This window comes from Acomys russatus, chromosome 2 (assembly GCF_903995435.1).
Source record: "Acomys russatus chromosome 2, mAcoRus1.1, whole genome shotgun sequence".
NCBI classification, from domain to species: domain Eukaryota; kingdom Metazoa; phylum Chordata; class Mammalia; order Rodentia; family Muridae; genus Acomys; species Acomys russatus.
Genome location: NC_067138.1, coordinates 1030110 through 1052706, shown reverse-complemented (window position 1 = coordinate 1052706; position 22597 = coordinate 1030110). Strand labels below are relative to the sequence as shown.

General features: G+C 46.6%; 1 protein-coding gene across 1 annotated transcript in view; it reads left to right on the top strand.

Moving 5' to 3' along the window:
- Positions 1-22597, top strand: part of Unc13b (unc-13 homolog B) — a 207861-nt gene that overhangs the window by 164335 nt on the left and 20929 nt on the right. The window contains exons 12-22 of the mRNA XM_051157295.1: positions 7624-7670; positions 9968-10046; positions 12100-12174; positions 12632-12851; positions 14349-14576; positions 15355-15496; positions 16940-17109; positions 17518-17633; positions 17908-18071; positions 18688-18838; positions 22441-22509. Of these exons, the coding sequence (XP_051013252.1) occupies positions 7624-7670; positions 9968-10046; positions 12100-12174; positions 12632-12851; positions 14349-14576; positions 15355-15496; positions 16940-17109; positions 17518-17633; positions 17908-18071; positions 18688-18838; positions 22441-22509 (1461 nt within the window). The remainder of the gene's footprint in view (positions 1-7623; positions 7671-9967; positions 10047-12099; positions 12175-12631; positions 12852-14348; positions 14577-15354; positions 15497-16939; positions 17110-17517; positions 17634-17907; positions 18072-18687; positions 18839-22440; positions 22510-22597) is intronic.

Sequence of the window (22597 nt, the reverse complement as noted above, 5' to 3'; positions counted from 1 at the left end):
TACACAAGAGTGAAGCTGCACTCTGATATGTCGCAGAGCAACTCCACCTGGGTCACTGACCTACATATGTGAGCCTAAACTACAAAATTCTTAGGGAAAATACCTCAAAACAGTAGGGGTTGGGGAAACGGCTCGGTTGGCGAAGTGCACAGTTTTATATTCCTCCCAACAGTGCACAGGAATTACAGATTTTTGTTTTCTTACTTAATAAGAGCCATTATAATTGATATGAAGTAGCACACAAAAGTCTTGAATTTTGATAAAATTCAATTTATCAACTTTTCTTTATGCTGATCATGATTTTTGCTATTTTAACTAAGAAACCATGGTTTAATACAAAATCATAAAGATTTAATACTTGCGTGTGTGTGTGTGTGTGTGTGTGTGTGTGTGAATACGTGTGTTATATATGTGGATGTGTGCGTGTGTGTGCACGTTACATGAAGGCCCGTTGCAGTCGTTCACAGCCTCTGGGTTGAGACCACCACAGGGCTCACATATCTGATACCCTGCATATCACATTATGATTCATAACAGGAGCAAAAGTGCAGTTATGAAGTAACAACAAAACAATTTATGGTTGGTGGGGAGTCAGCACAACATGAGAAACTGTATTAAAGGGTCGCAGCATTAGGAAGGTTGAGAGCCACTGCTCTGTTGCTTTCCACCTTACTTTTTGAAGCAGGGTCCCTCTGAACTCTGACTCATCGATTCCCTGGACTGTCTGGTCAATCAACTCTGAAGACCAGCCTGTCTCTACCTCACCCTACCCCACAGTAAGGCTACAGACATGTGCTGTGATGCCCTGTCCCTTTTTTTGGACAGGATTTCTGTGTGTATCCTTGACTGTCCTGGACTCAATTTGTAGATCAAGCCGGCCTCGAACTCACAGAGATCTGCCTGCTTCCGTCTCTTGAGTGCTGGGATTAAAGGTGTGCGCCACCACCTTGCGTGCCCTGCTTTTTACATAGATGGTGGGGATCTGAACACAACAAACATTTGACTGAGCCACTTCCCCAGCCCCTAATTCTTTGGAGCTTCAAAGGGTTTTAAATAGTTTTAGCTGTATGTTTAGGTCTGTGATCCATTTGGAGTCGTGTGTGCATGGCACAAAGTACAGTTCAGTCTCACTCTTACGCCTTCTCTGTCAAGTTGTCCAGCATAATTTGTTCACCTGTTTGTTTCCTCTGACGCACAATTGTCAGGCAGGAAGTAGGCACGAGAGTGGGGTTGTTCCTGGACTCTCAGGCCTTCCCTTTGATCCTGCGCCCTTATGCCTCTTCACTTGCCTCCTGTAAAAGCTGTCTGGGTTCTTTCTCACTGTAGTTTCCCTTTGTCATTGCTTTCAAGTTATGCTTGCTTACCTTTCTGGTCTCTTCTACTTTGTAGCATCCCAAGGCCCAACCGTGCCACTTTCTGTCTGCTCATACCCACGTCTGAGGCGACAATCTTCCAACCTTACGGATTTTATAATAGTTCTGTGACACCTTCCACAAATACCACTCCACGTCTACTCAGTATCACTGTTAGGAAGTAAGCATGTCTCAGACAGAGCATATTCCAAACCAAGCTCTACATCTTTCTACTCAGTTCTCCCAAAACTCTGCTCTTTATCTAGTTGTCCTTACCAGTAAGCTGCGGTCTCTCCTGACTTCTTTTTCTCACAACTAACATCCAGTCCATTAGTAAATTCTGCCTCCTCTACCTTTAGCTTTATGATTCTCTCTCCCTCCTCCCTCCCACTCCCTCTCCTTCCCTCCCTCTCGTGTGTGTGTGTGTGTGTGTGTGTGTGTGTGTGTGTGTGTGTGTGTGTGTGCATGCACACATGTGAGTGTGCCAGAGGACAGCTTATAGAAGCCAGTTGTTAATTTTCTAGCATGTGGCTTCCAGTGGTTGAACTCGGTGTCTAACCTGCCTGCTAAGCCAGCATGCTGACTCTCCTGAAGCAGTGACCTCTGCGTCCATCACTTCCACTTAAGCTGCCATTTTTCTTTCATCTAGATTACTGCAGTAGTCTAACTGGTCCCCTATCCCTCCACAGTCTGTTCTGTCACAGCAGTCAGAGTAATTGTTGTCAAAGATCACATCACTTCTTAGTCAAAGCCTTCAGGGATTTTTCTGTCTCGCCCAGAATGAAAGCCATAGCTCTTCTGAGGGCTTGAACTAGCTCTTCATGCAAAACCTGCTATTCTTCCACACCAATTATGTTATTACCTTGGGCTTACACTTGCCTGTATTAGACCTATATAAGACCTAGTTTTCTTCCAGGACTCTGAATGTTCTTTTTTCCCTTCAGGTCTCTACTTAAATATCTTATTGGTGAGGCCTCTCTGATAACTTTTAATTAAAAAAAACTTTTTGAGACAGAGCCTTGTGCACACTCCATTGGCATGTTTCCAACGTGTAACCTTGAGCTTCGGGTTCTTCTGCCTCACGTCTGACAATGGCACAGGCTTCTCATGTGTTTTCTTTTGGTCCTGGACAAGAGAGATTTTCTTAGAAAAGCCTTTTGTTTTCTAAATCCTGAAATTTGTAGATTCCTTTTGCTAAATACAAGTGCTAGATTTGCTGAGCCTTCTGACTACAAATACATAGTGCTTATTCTCAAGAAAGTTCACAGAGTCCATGCTCACAAGATGTTCGCACGAAATTCACAGTTCTTAGGCCAGAGGGTGGCTCATTTGGTAAAATGCTTTTTAAATAAACTCTAGGTTCTGAGTTTGATCCTCAGTACTCACATAGCACACCAGGCACCGAGGAGCATGCCCTGACATCTCAGTACTGTAGAGCTGGCACACCAGGCACTGAGGAGCATGCCCTGTCATCTCAGTGCTGTAGAGCTGACACACCAGGCACTGAGGAGCATGCCCTGTCATCTCAGTGCTGTAGAGCTGACACACCAGGCACTGAGGAGCATGCCCTGTCATCTCAGTACAGGCCTCCTGGGCTTGTTGTCCAGGCAGTCTAGCTAACTCGTGAGTTCTGGGTTCTGTAAAATACACTGTCTTAAAAGTCAGGTCAAAGGTAGCAGGACAACACAGTAGGTAAAGGCACTTCCCACCAAATTCAACAACTTACATGTGATCTCTGGGACCCACATGATAGAGGGAGAGGACCGGCTTCTGCAGTTTGAGGACCATACCCAGTGCCAAGAGGTGAGCACAGAGTTTCTTGTTGTGTCCAGATGAGAGGTGGTGAGGCTATGGGGTAGGTCAATGGTAATCTAGAACACAGATCAGAAGATGTGAAAGATATTTAGGAGTTAAGTTACAGAGGATTGAATGATCAACCCATACGTACTGGGTGAAAAGAGGGAGGAATCTAATTGTCTGTTTGTGGGTGTGGGAAAGCTGTCTCAGGCCTTGCATATGAGAAAGTAAGAGGAGGTAAGTGGTGAGGTGGTGGTGGTGGTGGTGGTGTGTTTAAACATCCTGAATTTAAACTAAGCATGAGATACACAGGTTAGCAGTATGCTAGGCTAAGTAGGGATCTGAAGGTTAGGTATGGCTACTGTTAGGGCAGCAGCAGGGATGGAAGAGACTAGTGTAATGATAGATTGTCAAATGACAGTAGTATCCAGTTGAGAGTCAGCATCTGTATCTGTCTGCCATAATCTGCCAACATCTGTATCTGTCTACCTACCTGTGTCAGGCTGGTAGGACAGAATGAGTAAATATGTGGATTTTTGACTCTGGGGGGAAATGAGATTGTACAAAGTATGTGTAAGTCTAAGAAAATTGGTGGGAGAGGAAAATTTGGGGCTTGGGATCAAATTTTTAAGAGTCTTGATGGCTTTGTGAGCTTATTATATATTTAAGATATTTATGTGTGTTAGCGTGTGTACATGTGCACATACGTGGGCCTAAGGTTAATGTGAGCAGCCTTGATTGCTGTCCACCTTCCAAGTGCCAGAGTTAAAGGTATTTGGGTTTGGGGGAGGGGCTTGGCCTCCCTTTCTCAGGCTTGTGCAACAATGGGACCATTTCCTCAGCCCTAAATTGATTACATTTTACTCTTGAGAATACATTTTTGGAGAAATCAAGGGCAGGGAGAGGTAATTAGAATATGGCATGATATTGAGACCAATTTAAAAGGTGGAGAAGGAAAGTAATATTTCCAGTCTGAGTCTCAGGGCCAAAGTATTTCTTGCCTAATTGTCTTACTCAGAGAGAAAAAGTATGCCCAGGAGGGTGGGCTGTGGGTGTGGAAGAGATCTGTTCCTGTTGTAGGGCGCGTTTGTCTTTCAGTCCGCACTCACCTCTCTGGTGCCGCAATGCCGTGGAGGATTGCTCTCACTGAGTTCATCCTTCTGTGGGCACAGGTGACCCACCTGCTCATCAGAAACAGCTTAAAGAATTGGGACCTTATGAATTAGTGCCTTCTATTTGTGATATGATAGTGATAGACTTTCAGATGGAGAGAAAAGAAAGTGGAAGGGCCTAGTTGGATGGATTTCATAGAACAGGAAGCCTGTGCAGCCTGATCACATGTGGTCCTGTATGCACTGTAGTCTCTAGTGTGGGCCTGACCACATGTGGTCCTGTACGCACTGGAGTCTCTAGTGTGGGCCTGACCACGTGTGGTCCTGTATGCACTGTAGTCTCTGGTGTGGGCCTGACCACATGTGGTCCTGTACACACTGCAGTCTCTGGTGTGGGCCTACCACATGTGGTCCTGTACACATTGTAGTCTCTGGTGGGGGCCTGACCACATGTGGTCCTGTACACACTTTAGTCTCTGGTGAATACAAGAGGGAAGTTTGTTTCCTGCTGTGACTTGCTTGGCCAGTCTGAAAGTGTCCATATCCTTTGCTCCGGGATTAATATATAATAATAATTGCTCTGAGATGAATACATAATAAGCAAAGCTGACATGGGAGTCATGGTTTAATATCCAAATCAGTGTGGTTTCTGTTAGAGCAGTTGCCTCCCCAAAGGTCTTTACACGTTCAACATCTTGATCCTGACTGTAACTGTAGGCCCTACTTTGACCCAGCTTAATTTAGTCTGGAGAAACATGCCTGGATTTACTGTGCGAATGCATGGCCAGGTCTGCACCATGAAATGGAAAGAGCTTGCCCACCAAGCTTAGGGCTTGAGGACTTACATACAGAGTGGTTCTACTCATCTCTTGAAGATAGAAGGTACTGTATGTGCAGCAGCATGTGCTGCCTATGGGAGGAGACTGGGTCTGTGGCCGTGGCGGCCCTGACTCTGAACCATGGAAAGAGGAAAAGGAGGAGTGGAATCTGCAGGCAGACCTTGGCCTTTGTGCTGAGTATCCCCTGGATGTTGTTACTAAACCCCAGACCACCAACAGAGGAAGTGGGGGTTCGGAGGTTCGTTCATGGCCTCCCCCAGGGCTCAGAGTCCCTCTCCTTCACGCCGCTTAGGATTAGCTGCCATTCTTTTTGGGTGTCTACAACAGAACTGGATCTACTAACCTTTCTGCCATTTTTGTTTTTTCCTGCTCTTTCTCTTCCTGCAGAAGGAAAGCAAGAAGCTCTTCAGGTTGGGCCTCTGGTCATTTGGGCCTATTTTGTTGTTTATTTTCTCCTGTTCTCTGAGTACTGTGTGTGTGTATATGTGTGCATGATCTGTGCCTCCGAGCTTTGGTTCATATAGATAATCTGTTTTCCAGAAAGAAGTTTGTGTGCATGCTTACGCTGTGTGTGCTCATGCCACCTTCCCTGGAACACAGTGAGCGAATGTGTGTGTGCCGGCATGAATGCACATTCAGTAGAGCATGTGGGTGCTTCCACTTGTACTCAGTGTGACACTACAACACACTTAATGGCCCTCGCTTTCTAGTTTTCACACTGAGTGTCCATTCCCTCACCATTGTTGTTGACTGTAGCATATGGTGTACCTGACCTCTGGCTGCTGAGCCCAGCATGATCACATACTTTCTATTGGGGATCAGGTGCTACCACAGATAGCTTTGTCTATTGTCTGGGACTCTTAAGTTTGAAAAGTGCTTTTATGCTCTTGAGCCGGCTCCCTGGCCTCTCTCTGAGCATAAGCCTCTGTACACCTGCTGGATGGCCACACCAATATGCTCTGTGCCTGTTAGCAATGGCTCTTGAATTTAGTGAGGATTTACTTTGTTTGTGACTTGGGCCCTAGCAAACACCGAATCCTGTTCTGATGTGTTTGTCCGTAGGTTCTGAACCTGTAAGATTCATGCTCACCATGTCTTTTCTCCATATCTGCATTCTGTCTACAAGTCTACCTCAGTGTGCTGTGTATGCATGCTCTCTGCTTCTGCAAACTCTTGTCCTCTCTGCACACAGGAAGTGTGCATGACCTGGGCCTGGCTCCCAAAGACTTTTTGGTCTATTTTCTGAAGCCAAGTAGTTTCTGGCAAATGTCTAATTCCAAGAATTGGGGGGGTGGGGGGTGGGAATATTAAGAATCCGCTCAGTATAGTGCCTTCTTCCGGAGTGAAGATACACTCTGGTTGGCAGGATCTAGGACTGCTTGGCCTCTGCCTCTGCCTTAGAGACTATTTCCCATTACTCTTGCCTGCTGCTGTTTCTTCTGTTTAGCACATCATTGTTTGTCCCAGCCACTCTTTGCTGCCTTTTGCTCCTAGCCCTCCCCTAACACTGTCATCTACTCCAGGGCTTGGACAAGAGGCAGACGAGGTGGCAGAGGGATGAGTTAAAGCTCAGGCAATGTGGCAGGATGTTCACTGAGATGGACCAACTTCTCCTGAGCAGTTGCCTTCTTCTCCATCATCAGTTGTCTGTCTTAGCTCCCAGCTGTCTGACCTCACTCCACCCATCACCCCACCCCGAGCTAACCACATTACTTTTGCCCACTTCTGGATCTCATTTGCAGCAGGATGGTTAAGGGGCAGGGTAGTTGAGTTGGCAAGGAACAAAGCAAGCCAGCAGGCCCAGACGTGCTAATACTAGGTTTCTTGTTCTCAAAAGCATGCGCAATGGGTTTCCTGGAAACTCCCATTAACTTTAGAGCACTCTCTTATCTGGATTGCTTTAAATTTTGCTTGTTGTTTGTTCTTTTGCTTTTGTTTTATGAAGAGTCCTTTTATATATAGGGATTGTTTTATTGTTTGTAACTGTTCTTTCCTTGTCTGTCTGGTGCCTCAGTTTTCAGCTTTTCATCCTGTTTTACTTCTCATAAAATTCACCAGAATCATAACCCAAGTATTTAATCTGCCCTGTGATCTCTTACTAGATAGTTTGTAAGTGCAGAGACTGGGCTCACACTTTGGTTTACATGCGCTCAGCTAGAGGTCCACGGGCCCCAGCTGTCCCTGTACTTCAGAAGGGCCTGGGGTCCTGAGGCAGCCCTTCTCCTGCCATCTGCCAGTCACTGACAGAAAGCAGGCAAGAGCTCCGGCAGCTAGCTCTTCCCAGCAGACCATAGGCACGGGACCTGAAAACTTCGGCTTTTATCCTTTCTGTGCACTGTGGCGAAGAAGTCAGGCACTGCTCAATACAGCAGCCTGTTTGTTGCCCAGGGTAATAAGGCATTGGCTTAGACTTCAGACATAGACTGGCTCTATCACAAAATGTTCACATGACCTACTTTGCCCAACCTATAGGCACTCTCCCATCTTTGCCATGAGCTAACTTTTTTTTTTCTCTTTTTAAAGATTCCAGATGATGGTGACCCTTCTTTGCCCCAGTGGCTCCCAGAAGGGTAAGTGATTCTCAAAATTCATGCGGACCCCATCTCTGTGTATTTGTAGCTTTTCTCTGGGGATACGTAAGACACCTCCATATGCAGGACTGTGGCAAAGGAAGGGGTCCCACCATGGGTTGGCTAGCTCTCTAGGGTAGAGGATAGACCTGCTGCTCTACTCCGTAGAGGCTGAAGCAGGAGCTTCACGCAGGAGGTCTCTGGGCCAGGAGAGAGCACTTTAACATTCAATCTTTGCCTGTGTGATTTCTTATCTATCGTGTCGTATAGGTGATATGCTTTTCATATAGAAAATAAGGGCATTAGAGTAAATATCTTTATCTGAAAAAAATGTCAGTTTTGTTGTTGGTAGTAGATTCTATCACTCCCTGGGCTCAGTACTGCATCAGCTGTTGGGAGTCACTTCTTACATTCCACTCCAGTCAGGGCACAGTGGCATCTCTTCTAAGCACCCTGTGTTCTGTCTGGGCTTTGTCTCTGGGAGTTTCTGACCTGTGTGATTGCACCAGAGTCATTTAAAGTTCACCTGATGCTCACAGCTGACTGAGTGTTCATGATAGAGGAGGTCAAGTGTTCCCCCCGCCCCCCCAGCCAGGTCTCTCCCCCTGACACTAACCATTTAGCTCCCTGACCTTCCTTTTCTTGTTACCCTGCAGAGATTTATGACATCACTGCCTCCTCCCACTCTTAGCCAGGGAAGACTATCAGATCATAAAGTTAGCTACTGCAGTTTTCATCCGCACAGTCCTTTATCTTCTTTGGTCAAGGCAAATTATTTGAAAGAGCCACCCCTTTCCATCTCTTGAAAAAGATAATTTGTGGCAAAAACCTCTTGACTTAACCAGAACGTGTTGTATTGTTAGAATTCACTATAAACTTGAATTCACTATGAATTCCTGTCACTAGTTGCTTCTTCAGTGACCTTTAGGCTTTTTCCTCTAATAATTATAAAATGTATACTTGCCAGTAGAGCATGTCCAAATTGGCTTTAAAATGAAATGCAAGGGTTTTAAAAAATAATTTCCTCTTGTCTTTCTTTCTGTGCTTCCCAGGCATGGTAATCTCATTAAAACAAAGTCCACTGCCAGTGTTAACTAGTTTAGTAGATGTCTGTTATGTTGAGTTGGCTGGTCCAGATCCTGGTCTTAATCTAGTTTGTCTAGATCATGGACACACCTGCTTATTCTTCCGGGACTTCTCTCTCTGTATAACCCAGCTCCGCAGCATTTCTGGCTCATTGTCCTTACTAAAAGCAAGTGCACAGCTATTGGGTATGTTGGTGTGCACCCATAAGTTGGACAATCTCAGACAGGAGGCCTGTGACTTTATGGCCAGCCTGTGCTAGCCGTATAGTGAATTCAAGGCTGTCTGGACAAAGTAGTGAGACCCTGTCTCAAAACAAAGCCAAGTATGTAACGTTTGTTTGGGGGATGGTTTATTTGTTTTCCTTAAAGTTCATAATTTCAGCATTAAAGTGCAGAGACTCTTGTTTCCCTTTGTAACTCAGCCTCGTTTTATAGGAGAGACACTAAGACTCAACGAGAAGATGGGATATTGGCAGAGGACACAGGGAGTTGGCAGAACTGTAGCCAAAGTCCAGGTTATAGCAACATAAGATTGAAACTCCTTTGGAGACATGCTCCACTTTTTTTTGTTCTTTTTTAAATTGTTTGTTGTTAATAAAATTAGGCAATGACAAAAATAATAAGTATAGTAAAAATATAAAGTACTTGACAGATCTTCAGTTCTTTTGGTGTAATTCTTCTCTGGTCTCTGTAGACTGTCAGAGTCCCTTTGTTTTTTGCCTCCAACCCCACCCATGTGGCCTTGTAAGTCTGCTGTCCTACCCCTCAGCCTTCCCTGAGGCACGGGGCTTAAGGAGACCATGGAACTCTCCTTCAGCACATCACTGTTTAGTAGTCTCGCTTACTTAGGCAGCAGGCTCAACTGGTAGAGCCACCTTGTGGGCTTTGTCATAGCCTAGCTTGTACAAGACTTACCTTTGGGGAGTCCTTGGTCTGTGTGGAGCAGAAGCTCTCGTGGTCCCCACCTTGCCTTCTGGAGTATGAGCATCTTCAAATAAGCCAAGGTGCCTCGGCTGTGTCAGCGAGGAAAAGAGCTCTCAGACTTGAGAGAGGACAGGAAGAGTCCAAGCTAGTCTCTGGGTTCCTTCCTTCACCAGCTGTCGTCCTCAGCTCTCTCGAAGGGATCAAAGGGAGAGCAAGGATAATAGCACACAGGACCTGCTGGTGACTCAAGGATAGACTGAAGATTCCAGTGTTTTCTTCTCTTCTCAGGCCAGCTGGAGGCCTCTATGGCATTGACAGCATGCCAGATCTACGAAGAAAGAAGCCACTGCCACTTGTCAGTGACCTGGTAAGTGAAGACCCTGGCGTTAGCATAGGCAGTGGTCTTTGGGAATATACCCCACTAGGTCAGCTTAGAATCAGCCATTTCAGACTTAACTGATACTTAACGATGGGTTCAGTGGTACCTAGTTCTAACTTACTCCCAAGTCAGAGCCCCGGGTTTTTCAAAGGGTCAAGTTCCTACCTGGAACATTTGTCAGTATTAAAGGTATAAGCCACAGATGCTCCAAGTAGGGAGGTTGCAGAGCTACCTAGGGGAGTTAAGGTGCCTTATTTGATAGCCTGGAATGGAACCTGACTCTGGCCTCTAGCCCTTAATTTAGATTATTGAGCATGATGTGTGATATGCTTAACTTGGACGTCACCCTTCCTAGAGATCAAATGAAAACCTCCTCCTAAAATATAAGCTCTATAGACTGTATCTGTTAACCTAAGACACTGAGAAGAAATGGTAAGACGTTCTGTGGAGCTGAATTGTTTTGAGCTTAGGAGTTAAAGGTGCTGTTGAGACCTCCAGGAGGACTAAAACCTAGGCTGTCCTTTCTAACGCGGGGTCAGTGTGAGGAATCCTTGTGGCCTGTGAATGGTGGGAGTAGAGTGGGACCCAGGCCTTCCTACGCCAGATTGTTCCCATTTCCTGCCACTGACACCCCTGGATTTCCTGGCCACTCCTTTTCTCTTTTCTCCTAGTCTCTGTTTTCTTTTTCTCCCACTACTTTATCTCTCCTTCACTGGATGGATGGAAATGTCACTTACCGTTTTCTTATCCTTCTTTCTTTATTTACACACTTGCTACCATTTCTGTATCTTCTTTCTCATTCTCTTATTCTTTTACTGTACCTCCTTTTCTGCTGGCTGGTGGAAGATGAATTCTGATGCCATATTCTCTTTCTTACCGCCTATCTCACCTTTCTTCTCTTTCTCCGTACTCGTTTCTCAGTAAGCTCTCCTTTCCCACAAGCAAATTATGTCTTGTTCTCCCTCCTCTGACTTTTCACGCTTGCCTGCTTTTCACTTTGAGAATGATTGTCCTTAGGGTGATCACTCTCAGCCTGGGCCCTGACCAGCTCTCGGGGTGGGAGACAGTGTTAGTAGGTAGAGGCAGAGGCGATTAGAACATCGTCCCTGTGGTAAGCTGGAGGAAAGAACTGCTCACTTGCCTCTGAAAGTTTTATGCCATTAGGGGACTTTAATGTCATCTTGTTCTTTCTTTGCTCTCCTCTACACAGGCTATGGTGAGTGCATCCAGAGCCCTTCCCCAGCCTTTTAAGAGTCCACATCCCCAAAGTTTTTGGGCCCCTCCCAGCTGATGTTTTTGCTTAGGCTCTTGTGATTTCTGCCTGTTTAATGTCTGCTGCCTTAATGACGTCGTGTGCCTTCCAGGGGCCACCTGCCTTTAAGACGTGGGCTTGGCAGAAACATGGGGTCTCTCTACACAAGGACCTGACTAGCAGGACAGCCCCAGTGCTTGAACTTCACTCTCTGTCCTGTCTGCCTCCACTGCCCCCTTTTACTTGCCAAATGCTATTTATTTATTTGGGCTATTGGCCTCCGTATCTCCCATGGATTGGGGGGGTACCTGGGTGTAGGGAGGTACCTGGGTGTGTGTGAGGTACCTGGGTGTAGGGAGGTACCTGGGTGTGGGGGTCAGCATGGATGGTTCTCATATGTGACTCTAATAACTCATGTGTGTGTGTTATTCTTATGGCTTGTTTCTTACTATAATTCTAAGCTTTCCATTTTTCCTTTGCCTTCTCATAGTCAAGGAGTCTCTGTGGGATAAGACACCCTAAGAATAGTGGAAGAGGGAAGCCCTTTGGATATCCTGAAGGAGGCACTGCTCTAACATTGCTAGAGCAGTCCCTTGAGGACCTGAGGGTTTACATCTTAACCTGGGGCTCTATTACCTATTACCCAGGGATAGTGTCTGAATGACAGCAAAAAATAGAAACAAAATGGTATCAGTTATAGTCAGGTGGCTTTGGGAACTGAAGCCGCCTCCCCAGGACTTCGCCAGTCCTTTGTGGCAGCCAGCGTTGACAGGCAACTCTTTCTCACAGTCTCTGGTCCAGTCTCGGAAAGCAGGAATTACTTCTGCGATGGCTACACGTACTTCTCTCAAGGATGAAGAACTTGTAAGTGATGTCTGGACTTTTGTGAGTCTACTGGCCTTAGCACTGATCATCTCTGCAGTCATACTAACTGTGACTTTTAAAATTCTGTTATATAATTGCCAAGGTAGTATCTGGTCTCAGTCTTCTACTCTGGGAGAAATAAGAGTCCATATTGGAGTCATAAAGCTTATGAGCGTTTATCCTGGAGTTTTATAGTGAGCCTGTTACCGTTTGTTTCTCTAGAGTGAGTGGATGCTCAGGCTCAACATGGGGATTGCATGACCAGAAGCACATTCTAGAGTGACCTTCTCTGTGCCACACTGGGCTCTGGGCTGGTTCAGGCTAGGGTGTGTTATCCACTACCACAGGAAAACAAAAAACAAAAAAACAGGGACCTGACTGTCCCATAGGGTGTCCCCTGGCACTTTCCAGCACAGTCATACAGTTGTTGGTCAGTGATGGGGCATGTGTCTTTCAGAAATCACATGTATATAAGAAAACTCTTCAGGCCTTAATCTACCCCATCTCCTGTACCACGCCCCACAACTTTGAGGTCTGGTCTGCCACGACACCTACCTACTGCTACGAGTGTGAAGGCTTGCTCTGGGGCCTTGCCCGGCAAGGCATGCGCTGCAGCGAGTGTGGAGTCAAGTGCCATGAGAAATGCCAGGACCTGCTCAACGCTGATTGCCTACAACGTGAGTTGCCTCATGGGATGAAGACTGGGGAGCAGAGGCAGCAAGGCCTTTCTAAACAGCGTGAAGCAAGAACAGTAGTGTCTGCTTTATTATCTCTCTATTCTGCCTTATTCCGAGGGCCTCTACTTTTCAGGAAAGTAAGGTGCTCAGTCAAAAAATATTGCTTTCCAAACAGTTGGTCTTACAGCACTCTCCAGCGCTCCTTGGGGAACATCCTTTGAACTTTTTATACCTTCTGATGCAGCTGGAGCCTCTTGCGGGATTCATCTGGTTCAAGGGGTTCAGCTTGAACAGTGCACACTGTTGCTCATGTAACTAGAGCATGCTTAATTAAAGACTGAGAGTACAAGAAAAGAGATTTCTATGAATTTCCAGGCCTCCCAGAGGAGCCTCCCATAGGTCTAGATCCTAGGGCACAGAATTTATTCCCCGTAGATAGATCTTTTAGAATATAAAATTTTCAGGTAGCTAGAGCAGCAGTCTAGAAGGAAAGTGTGCCAGGCTCACAAAGCCTGTCATGTGTGCCTCTGATAATGTCAGAGCACAGCAACAGGAAAAGCAGCAAGTTCCTAACAGGGAAGGTGACAGTACTCAGAGTCCCTGCCACCCTGCCCAGCTTTTGCTGAGCTTGCTCTCGGTGTGGTCAGACTCCAGGAAGAATGAGATTGTGGGGAAGTATTCTCTCAGCCTCTGTGCCTCTCAGCTGTTACTCAGGGCAAATAATAAATGTGACCATTTCTTGAGCAGTTGCTAAGTGCCAGGTCCTTGCTGTATTCTGGGAAAGAATCTATATTATAATACACATGTTGAAAGAATGTGTATTATAGTCCTGTTAGGCATGGTGGCACATGCTCATAATCCGAGCGCTTGGGAGGCAGAGAGAGGCACGTCTCTGTGAGTTCAAGGCTAGCCTAGTCCACATAGGGAATTCTAAGACAAGCCTACATAGTGACATAGAGAGACCCTGTCTCCAAAAAGTAAAGAAAAAAAAAATCCCATAAGATAAGTATCACTGTTTCCTCATAGAAAAAAGTGGTTCACAAAGCTAGGAGTGGTGGAGATAAGATTTAAACCTGGTCTGACACCAAAGCTCTCATTTTCTTATCTCAGCACACCAGTACTGATGAAAAGCACTAGGACCGTATGGCTACCATGACCCCATGACACGAGACACCGCTTGGTGATATTTTGACTTTAGAGTTAGAGACTTGATGGAAGCTCTTCCAACATTTATCTAAACAGAATAGTGTAATGAACTCCCACCGTCATTGTCACCGTCACTGTCGTCGTCATCATCATCATCATCATCAAGCTTCTGCTGCCCTTCAAATCACGTTTTAAACCCCTCTGGCCTGGCAGCAGGCCCCACAGAGAATAGTTCACTGCATCCTTCAGCCCCTCCTGTTGTCCCATGCCTCTTCCCAGCACCTTCCCCAGCTTAACCGCGGTCTGGGAGGTAGCCTGTTGCTTAGCTCTGCGTTCTGGGCCATCCCTCAGGGGCTGCTGAGAAGAGCTCTAAACATGGAGCCGAGGACCGCACACAGAACATCATCATGGCCCTGAAGGACCGCATGAAGATCCGAGAACGGAACAAGCCAGAAATCTTTGAGGTCATCCGGGACGTCTTCACGGTGAGCAAAGTTGCTCACGTGCAGCAGATGAAAGCAGTGAAGCAGAGCGTCCTGGATGGCACCTCCAAATGGTCAGCCAAAATTACCATCACTGGTGAGTGAGCCAAGGGCGAGGGCATGGGGAGGGTACTAGAGGCAGCATCTCAAGGATGAGGGCACGAGGGGACAAGGGATTGAGGACAAGGAGGCTCTAACTAGAGGAAGAGGGAATCCTGTCGCTCATCACTCCTCCCCCACGTAGACCCTGATGCTAGAAGAGGCAAGTACTTGCAAACAATATAAGGACACCCTAACAATCTGACACTGTACACTCAGTTAACAGGCCGAGTGTCTTTAAAAGCTGGGGTAGGAGGGAAGGGGCAGGGAGGAGACCAGGGGAGAGTCCACTAGGGCTTTGCTAGTGAGGTGGGTGGGGACGAAGCATGTGTCCATTAGAGGGTTAGAGGCCAGGGAGGCGGTCACTGGTCAGGAAAGGCTCAGGGAAGGAGACGGGACTTTTGGGGAGAGAGGCCAGTAGCCCAGGGCCAAGGATAGATACGGATCAGGGAGGTTAGGCCAAGGATAGATACGGAGCAGGGAGGTTAGGTTTGCCGCACATACACGGGGAGCCTCGCCCAGTTCGAGGGACTGTGACTAGTGCTGTGGGGCTTCTTTTTTTTTTTTTTAATATTTTATTTAATTTTAATTTATGTGCATTGGTGTGAGGATGTCACATCTTAAAGTTACAGACAGTGTGAGCTGCCATGTGGGTGCTGGGAATTGAACCCGGGTCCTTTGGAAGAGCAGGCAGTGCTCTTAACCACTGAGCCATCTCTCTTCTGATTTAACTCTGAAATGTTCTCTGAGTCGTCTGGTCTGCGCTTGGGTTGCAGTGGTTTGTGCCCAGGGCCTACAAGCCAAAGACAAGACGGGATCCAGCGACCCATACGTGACTGTGCAAGTCGGCAAAACCAAGAAGCGCACCAAGACCATTTTTGGAAATTTGAATCCTGTTTGGGAGGAGAAGTTCCATTTGTAAGTTACGGGGCACTGGGCGCACATTTCTGTCTTCCCTGGAAATACATGTATTTTAGAAGCAGTATTGTAACCCACTTTTCTGGCTTTAGCTCTGAACTGGACAAAGACTGGAGATTCTCAGGTGCCTCATATGGTGACAGCCGTGCTTTCTTTGGTCTCCTCTTATATCTTTGGTAGTTTACCCGAACCCTGTGTTAACAAGGTCAGTTTATGGCTACCACCCTGTGAGTGCACTTCCTAGCCTGCCTAGCAAGCGTTAACATTTTCTCAGGAGAGAGGCAAGAGTGTCCTTGGCCTGTAACTGGGTAATTATGACTTGAAGATGGCGCTCTTAGGTGTGGAGATGCTTCTTTCCTTCTTAAGGAGAGCCTTCCTTCCTGCCTCAGCATCTGCCATCATTCCTTTCCCCCCACCTGACTTCTTACAGACTGTTTCACTGCAGCCTAGAACTTGGATGAAAGTCTGGAGTTGCCAGATGGCTCTGTCTCACATCCATGCTTCCAAGGTGTAAGATCAGGACTTTGCATCTGAACCCACCGCTGAGCAGGCTGGCTGTACAGAGAGCAGGTTCTGTTGACTCCCAAGCGCTCACAGGGAAAGGGCTTGGGGTGTAGTGAAGTCACTCTCCAGCCCAGGCAGCAGTTACTGAGGGCCGCACCCAGTGGTCGAGAAGCTGATACTTAGAGCTGAGCACTCTCACGTGGCTGCTTCCAAATGCACTGCTCGTGGTCGTTATCGCTTACTCATTGTGGACGGACAGTTCATCCAGTTGCTATTCTCCGCTGTTCATCCCAGAGTTAGTGACACGGTCTCTGTCTTTGAGAAGCACACTGTTGATTTATCCACTAGTTTTCAGTAGGGGAGTAGTTATGTTGTAGTATTTTAATGGAAATATCTTGAATGTAGAAAGACATAAGAACAGAGGGAAGCAAGCAACACACTCTGTTAGTGCTAGTTTGGGGTGAGAGATGAAGGTGGGAGGAGAGCAAGATGGGAGACCTAGGCATCTCCCTACTCTAAAGCAATACCACCACAGGAGAGAAGTTCATAAGCACGGCGTGAGCTGTGTGGGGGAGTTAGCACACTAAGCAGACATGACCTGACGACCCTACCAGCCAGGTTGTGCCTTATGACGTGCTGGACTCTGAGGAAGGAGGCAGCAGCTCTTCCTGGAGCCCTGCGGTCTTGTTGCTCTGCTGGGACTGCTGGGACAGTTAGCTGCAGACAGAGCCATAACAACTCATTTCCTTCCCATCCCTAAGGACTGAAAGCCTTTTGCTCGGATAGACTAATTAACCTAGGACTTGCATGCCGCAATCTGCTGAATTTCTCTCCTCCTCTTTCAAGTGTAGTTGGTGGAGCTTTGGGTTGTGGATGTTGGCAGTGACGGCGATGCTGCTGGGTCTGTGCAACCTCATGTTCTGCCTGCTTCTTTCCCAGTGAGTGCCACAACTCCTCTGACCGGATTAAGGTGCGCGTGTGGGATGAGGACGATGACATCAAGTCCAGAGTGAAGCAGCGGCTAAAGCGAGAGTCGGATGACTTCCTGGGCCAGACCATCATCGAGGTTCGGACCCTGAGTGGAGAGATGGATGTCTGGTACAATCTGGGTGAGGAAACAGCCATAAATGTTACTGTGATCGGGGAGCATCCACAGGGAGCTAGGAAATCTACCGAATTACCAAACTCCAGATCATAGCCTACACAGAGCCTGCTCATCTTCAGAGCTGACCATTGCAGTGGGGGGGGGGGGGGAGTGGGGAGGAAACACAGTGTTAATGTCCAGAACCCATTCTTCTAGCTTGTTCATTCCTCAAGCTTCAGATCTTTTAGTCTTCATCCTAATTCCTGTAAATCTCTGACCACTCCCTTCTTCCACTTAGTCAGGACAGCATTATTTGTAGAACGTGTAGCCACCTGGGTCAGTGCCATTTTCCCCCTTGGATTAACCAGGGCAGGGCTGTCTGCACCATTTGTAGCTGCACTGCTATGAATCCTAAGTCTCTCTTCCCTTGTAGAGAAGAGAACAGACAAGTCAGCTGTCTCAGGAGCTATCCGGCTACAGATCAGCGTGGAGATCAAGGGGGAGGAGAAGGTGGCCCCATACCACGTGCAGTACACATGCCTCCATGAGGTGAGCAGTGTTCCTGGGTAGAGGCTGGAGAGCAGGGGTGGCCTTCTGACCATAAGGAAGGTTAGCAGGTGGTTGGAGACCTAGGGCCATTTTTGCTTTGTTTTCTTCTTGGCTCATTGTGCTATTTTGGACAGTCTGAGGCATGCACTGTTCTTCCCTTCCACTGTGAGAGCTGCCTACTGTGGCCACTGGAATGGCTGAGCAATGACATGAACGGGAACTTTCCGTTATGATGTGCTGAGACACCTCTTTCTCTCTGCTCTCTGTTCTGCAGAACCTTTTCCATTACCTCACAGACATTCAGGGCAGTGGAGGAGTCTGGATCCCAGAGGCCCGGGGTGATGACGCGTGGAAGGTGTACTTTGATGAGACAGCCCAAGAAATTGTGGATGAATTTGCCATGCGCTATGGCATCGAGTCCATATATCAGGCCATGACGTGAGACTCCCTGGGGTGCTGGGAAGTAGCTACTGATCGCTTTGGGTACCTAATGAAGGCATAGGACATGGTGGACAGGGGCTGAATAGCCGTAAAGTGCAGTGGTTTCATACTTTGCTCTTTGATCTGGGTAGAGTGTGTCCATGTCCCAAGGCACAGAAGCATACATTAGAAAGGGAATGTATTTGTTAGCATCTCAAGAATGCCTGTTTACCCATCAAGATCTTCATTATGAAAGGAAAAAGGCGTGAGTGGGTGTGCAAAGACACAGGACCAGCTATCACAGTCGTGAGCAAATACAGCATGTTTTTGCCCATGTACATGTGTGCATAACTAGCAAGCTGGCCTAGATTGCCCTGAGAGTCAGCAAAGAATACACTAAGCTGTAGGGAAAATATTTCTGTGTGGAATCCACAGCACTCCTATAACAGCAGCTCCTGTCTACCGGGAGAAGTGTCAATGGCAATACTGCCATAGAGACATGCACAAGAACCCGTGCTGCATAAGCAGAGGGAGCTGACTAACCTGGCCACACGTCTGCAGCCTTTAATTGGGTTTCTACTCGGCCTCTGCTGCAAGCTGTGAAGACTCTGAGAATAAGGATTCTGTTTTTCAGGCACTTTGCATGCTTGTCATCCAAGTACATGTGTCCTGGCGTGCCAGCAGTGATGAGCACCTTGCTGGCCAACATCAATGCCTATTATGCTCACACAACTGCCTCCACCAATGTCTCTGCGTCTGACCGGTTTGCGGCCTCCAACTTTGGTGTGAGTGTGATGAAATACGTGTACCCAAGTGCTATTAATTGATGGTTCGTTATTTTCTGGCCAGTTGTATAGAGTTGACTGATATGCCTAATACTCAGGTCGTCGCTACCTTGAAAGACAACTCTTTTTCCCTTTCTAGATAAAACGATTAGTAGACTGTGCTGACTAGGGAGGGATGAGGCCACTCTGCTTTAGAGGTACTGCTGTGTGGACCGCCTTTGTTGGATCACAGTATTGTTTAGTCTTACACTCTTGCGGTCATTACTCAGAATGTCACCTGACAAATTCAGGATAAACAGGATGAAATGGCCCATCACGAATGTTCTCTCAGTAGGCGTAAAAATCCTGATATCTTTTTGCTTCTGGGTGAACTCACTCATTATGATAATTTCTAGATCAATACATTTGTCCACAAATTTCGGGAATTCCTTGTTTTTAATAGCTGAGTAGTATTCCATAGTGTAAATGTACCACAGTTTCTTAGTCCATTCTTCTACTGAGGGACACTTAGGCTGTTTCCATGTTCTGGCTATTATGTATAAAGCAGCTATGAACATGGCTGAGCATATGTCCCTGTTGTGTGGTAGGGCATTTTCTGGGTATATTCCAAGGAGTGGGATAGCTGGGTCTTGAGGAAGCCCTATTCCCATTTTTCTGAGAAAGCGCCTGATAGCTTTCCAAAGTGGTTGTACTAGTTTGCATTCCCACCAGCAATGAAGGAGTGTTCCTCTTTCTCCACATCCTCGCCAACATGTGGTGTCATTTGAGTTTTTGATCTTAGCCATTCTGATGGGTGTAAGATGGAATCTCAGTGTCATTTTGATTTGCATTTCTCTGATGACTAACGAGGACGAGCATTTCTTTAAGTGTTTCTTGGCCATTTGATATTCCTCTGTTGAGAATTCTCTGTTAAGTTCCAAGCCCCATTTCGCAATTGGGTTGTTTGGTTTTGTGGTGTTTAATTTCTTGAGTTCTTTATATATTTTGGATATTAAACCTTTGTCAGATGAAGGGTTATCATAATGAGTGAGTTCACCCAGAAGCAAAAAGAGACAAACAGTATATACTCACTTATATCAAAACACTAGTCCAAGGGATACATACCATGAAAAACTTTACTTACCAAAAAAGTGGATCAGAAGAGAGGACATCCTATTGAGACTCTAGGCAAGAGTAGCATGGAAGAATGGGGAAATAGTAGGACCCACAGGGTCCTGGAAACCTACAATAAGAACTTTATAACAGGCATATCTGGGTCCTGGGGTCCTCCTCAAACTAAGGCACCAGCCAAGGAGAATATAGGCAGTAAGCTTCGAACCCCTACCAGGACCTAGCCAACGAACAGGATATTCTCCACCGTTGAGTAGAGAGTGAGATCTGACTCTCACACGAACTCAGGTGCCCCTTTTCTGACCACGTGCCCTGGATGGGGAGGCCTGGCGGCACTCAGAAGGATAGCAAGTTACCAAGAAGAGACTCGATATTCTAAGAGCATATATAGGGGGAGGAGGTCTCCCTCAATCACAGACATAGGGGAAGGGAGAAGGGGGGAAGTGGGAGGGAGGGAAGAATGGGAGGAAACAGGGGAAGGGCTAACAACCCAGATATAATATGAACAAATTAATAAAATTTTTTTAAAAATCCTGATATCCCCAGAGTCTTCTGCATCTGTGATCCCTGATGTTTGGTACTCATAGTGTCTTTATTGTTAATAGAGTTTTTCTGTAAATGAGTTAGTGTAGTTAATTAAGCCAGTCAAGTCCCATTATGTATTGTCTTAACCAGTTTCTATTGATGTAACCAATATAATGAATTCTGGAAATGTTGTACTAACAGCCTACAGATATGTGATTCCAGATTTAATGATACCTTTTCTATGAAAACTATTAAAATACTATGTATTATATATTTTAATATTAAAACACACACTAAGGGAAAATACAGGGAACTTAGTTAAAAGAGAGACTTCTTGTGTCTTTCTGACCATTTTTCAAATGCATCACTATTTTCTCTCTCATCATCACTGCTAGACCTTTGCTATAAAGCTGTTAACTATGCCCCAAGATAAGTGGTAATGGTGCACGCCTTTAATCCCAGCTCTTGAGAGGCAGAGGCAGGTGGATATCTGAGTTTGAGGCCAGCCTGATCTATAGAGTGAGTTATAGGATAGCTAGAGCTACACAGAGAAGTCCTGCCTTGAAACCCTCTGTACCCCCCACCTCAAAAAAAAAAAAAAAAAAAAAAAAAAGAGTTCCCAAGAGGCTCCTTGGCACCAAAGTGTCAAGGAGGAGGTAGGGGCCCAGTCTCTGTCCTGTCCCCTCCTTGCAGGCCTCAAGGCTAGAGAGACTTGGAGTGGACACTGGCTTCACTTTGCTGGCTGTAGCTGTGAGGGGGCGGGGTTCAGGGGGCTATAGGGGACTGAGGTAAGGGCCTGTGATGGGATGAGAAGGATCCAGAATGTGTTAGTATGTGCAGGGAAAGTGACCTGAGGGGAGGGAGGTTGGGAGCTAGGGTGTCTGATGGAGGCCAGGCTGGCAAAGGGAAGGTGGCTGGAAGCAGAGTGTGTTACAGGTGTCCTCTGCCCGCTCTGTGCCTGGCTCCCCATCTCCACTTTGGACAGGCAGCTGCTCATCGGCAGGGCTTGGGTGTGGGCTCTCTTTTCCCAGCTCTTGCAAGGGACTCACTGCCTGCAAGGAAGCTGAAAGGGCTACTAAGGGACATTGAAGGCCATGGCTCTGAGATACTGTTGAAGTCCATATTTGGCCTCTGCAGCCTCTAAGTCCCACATCACCTAACCCTGAGAGTTCCAGACCTGTATTCCAATGCCCTTGGGAGCCACTTGAGGCTTGTTTTTTCCTCTTAGTCAGGAGGGTCAAACCAAGGATGACTCAGCTAGATGAACCTCACCTTAGGCCTCCCCAGATTCTGCTGATGGAGACCCCAAGGTGAGGTCCCGCCCAGCCCTGTGTGGCCTGCTCCCCAGGTAGAGGCCTCAGACCTACAGGATGGCCAGTGCTCAGCGACACCAGTCCCTCAGCCCTGCTGGACCGTGTCACTTATTTCTTCTCTTGCTTTCTAGTGCCTTGGGGGTCTTGATGATCCTTCTAGATATGGCATGAATAATCTGTGCAAACTGTTTAAGCTTCTGTTCATCGATAAATGCTTTATTTAGAGCTAAAAAATAATGCCCCCAAGAGAAGTCCAGAGACCTCAGACTCAGGAGCAAGTTGGAGAAAGTGTTTGATATCCTTTTGCCTGACTAAGATGAGATAAAAGACAGATGTACTCACTGGTAACCTCCTGTGTTTAGAAAGAGACTTTTTTTTCCTTTCCAGAGACATGAATCTCTCCTTGCCAGTGTAAGATGTTTCCTACTTTAAGACAGTGCTGCTAAAAGAAGTTGAATAGGGTTCACCTCATCTGTTTTCCTTTATATTGATTGTTCCCATGGACAGAGATCGGGAAAGTTGTGTTGCCAACCAAATGCCCCTTCCCCACTCTTTCTCCTGGTCCCTAAGTTCTGTTTCTACTGTAGATGAAGAGGCTCGGAAATAGATTGCTTCTCTTTTTTTATTTTTTTATTATTTCCTTCTCACCCTCAGAAAGAGAGATTTGTAAAACTGCTGGACCAGCTACACAACTCACTGAGGATAGACCTCTCTACATACAGGGTAAGAGAAGACATGCTGTGGGTGGAGCGTTAAGAAATATCATACTCAATCCAAAAAACGTGGGCAAAGCTTAGCTCTAAGGATGAAA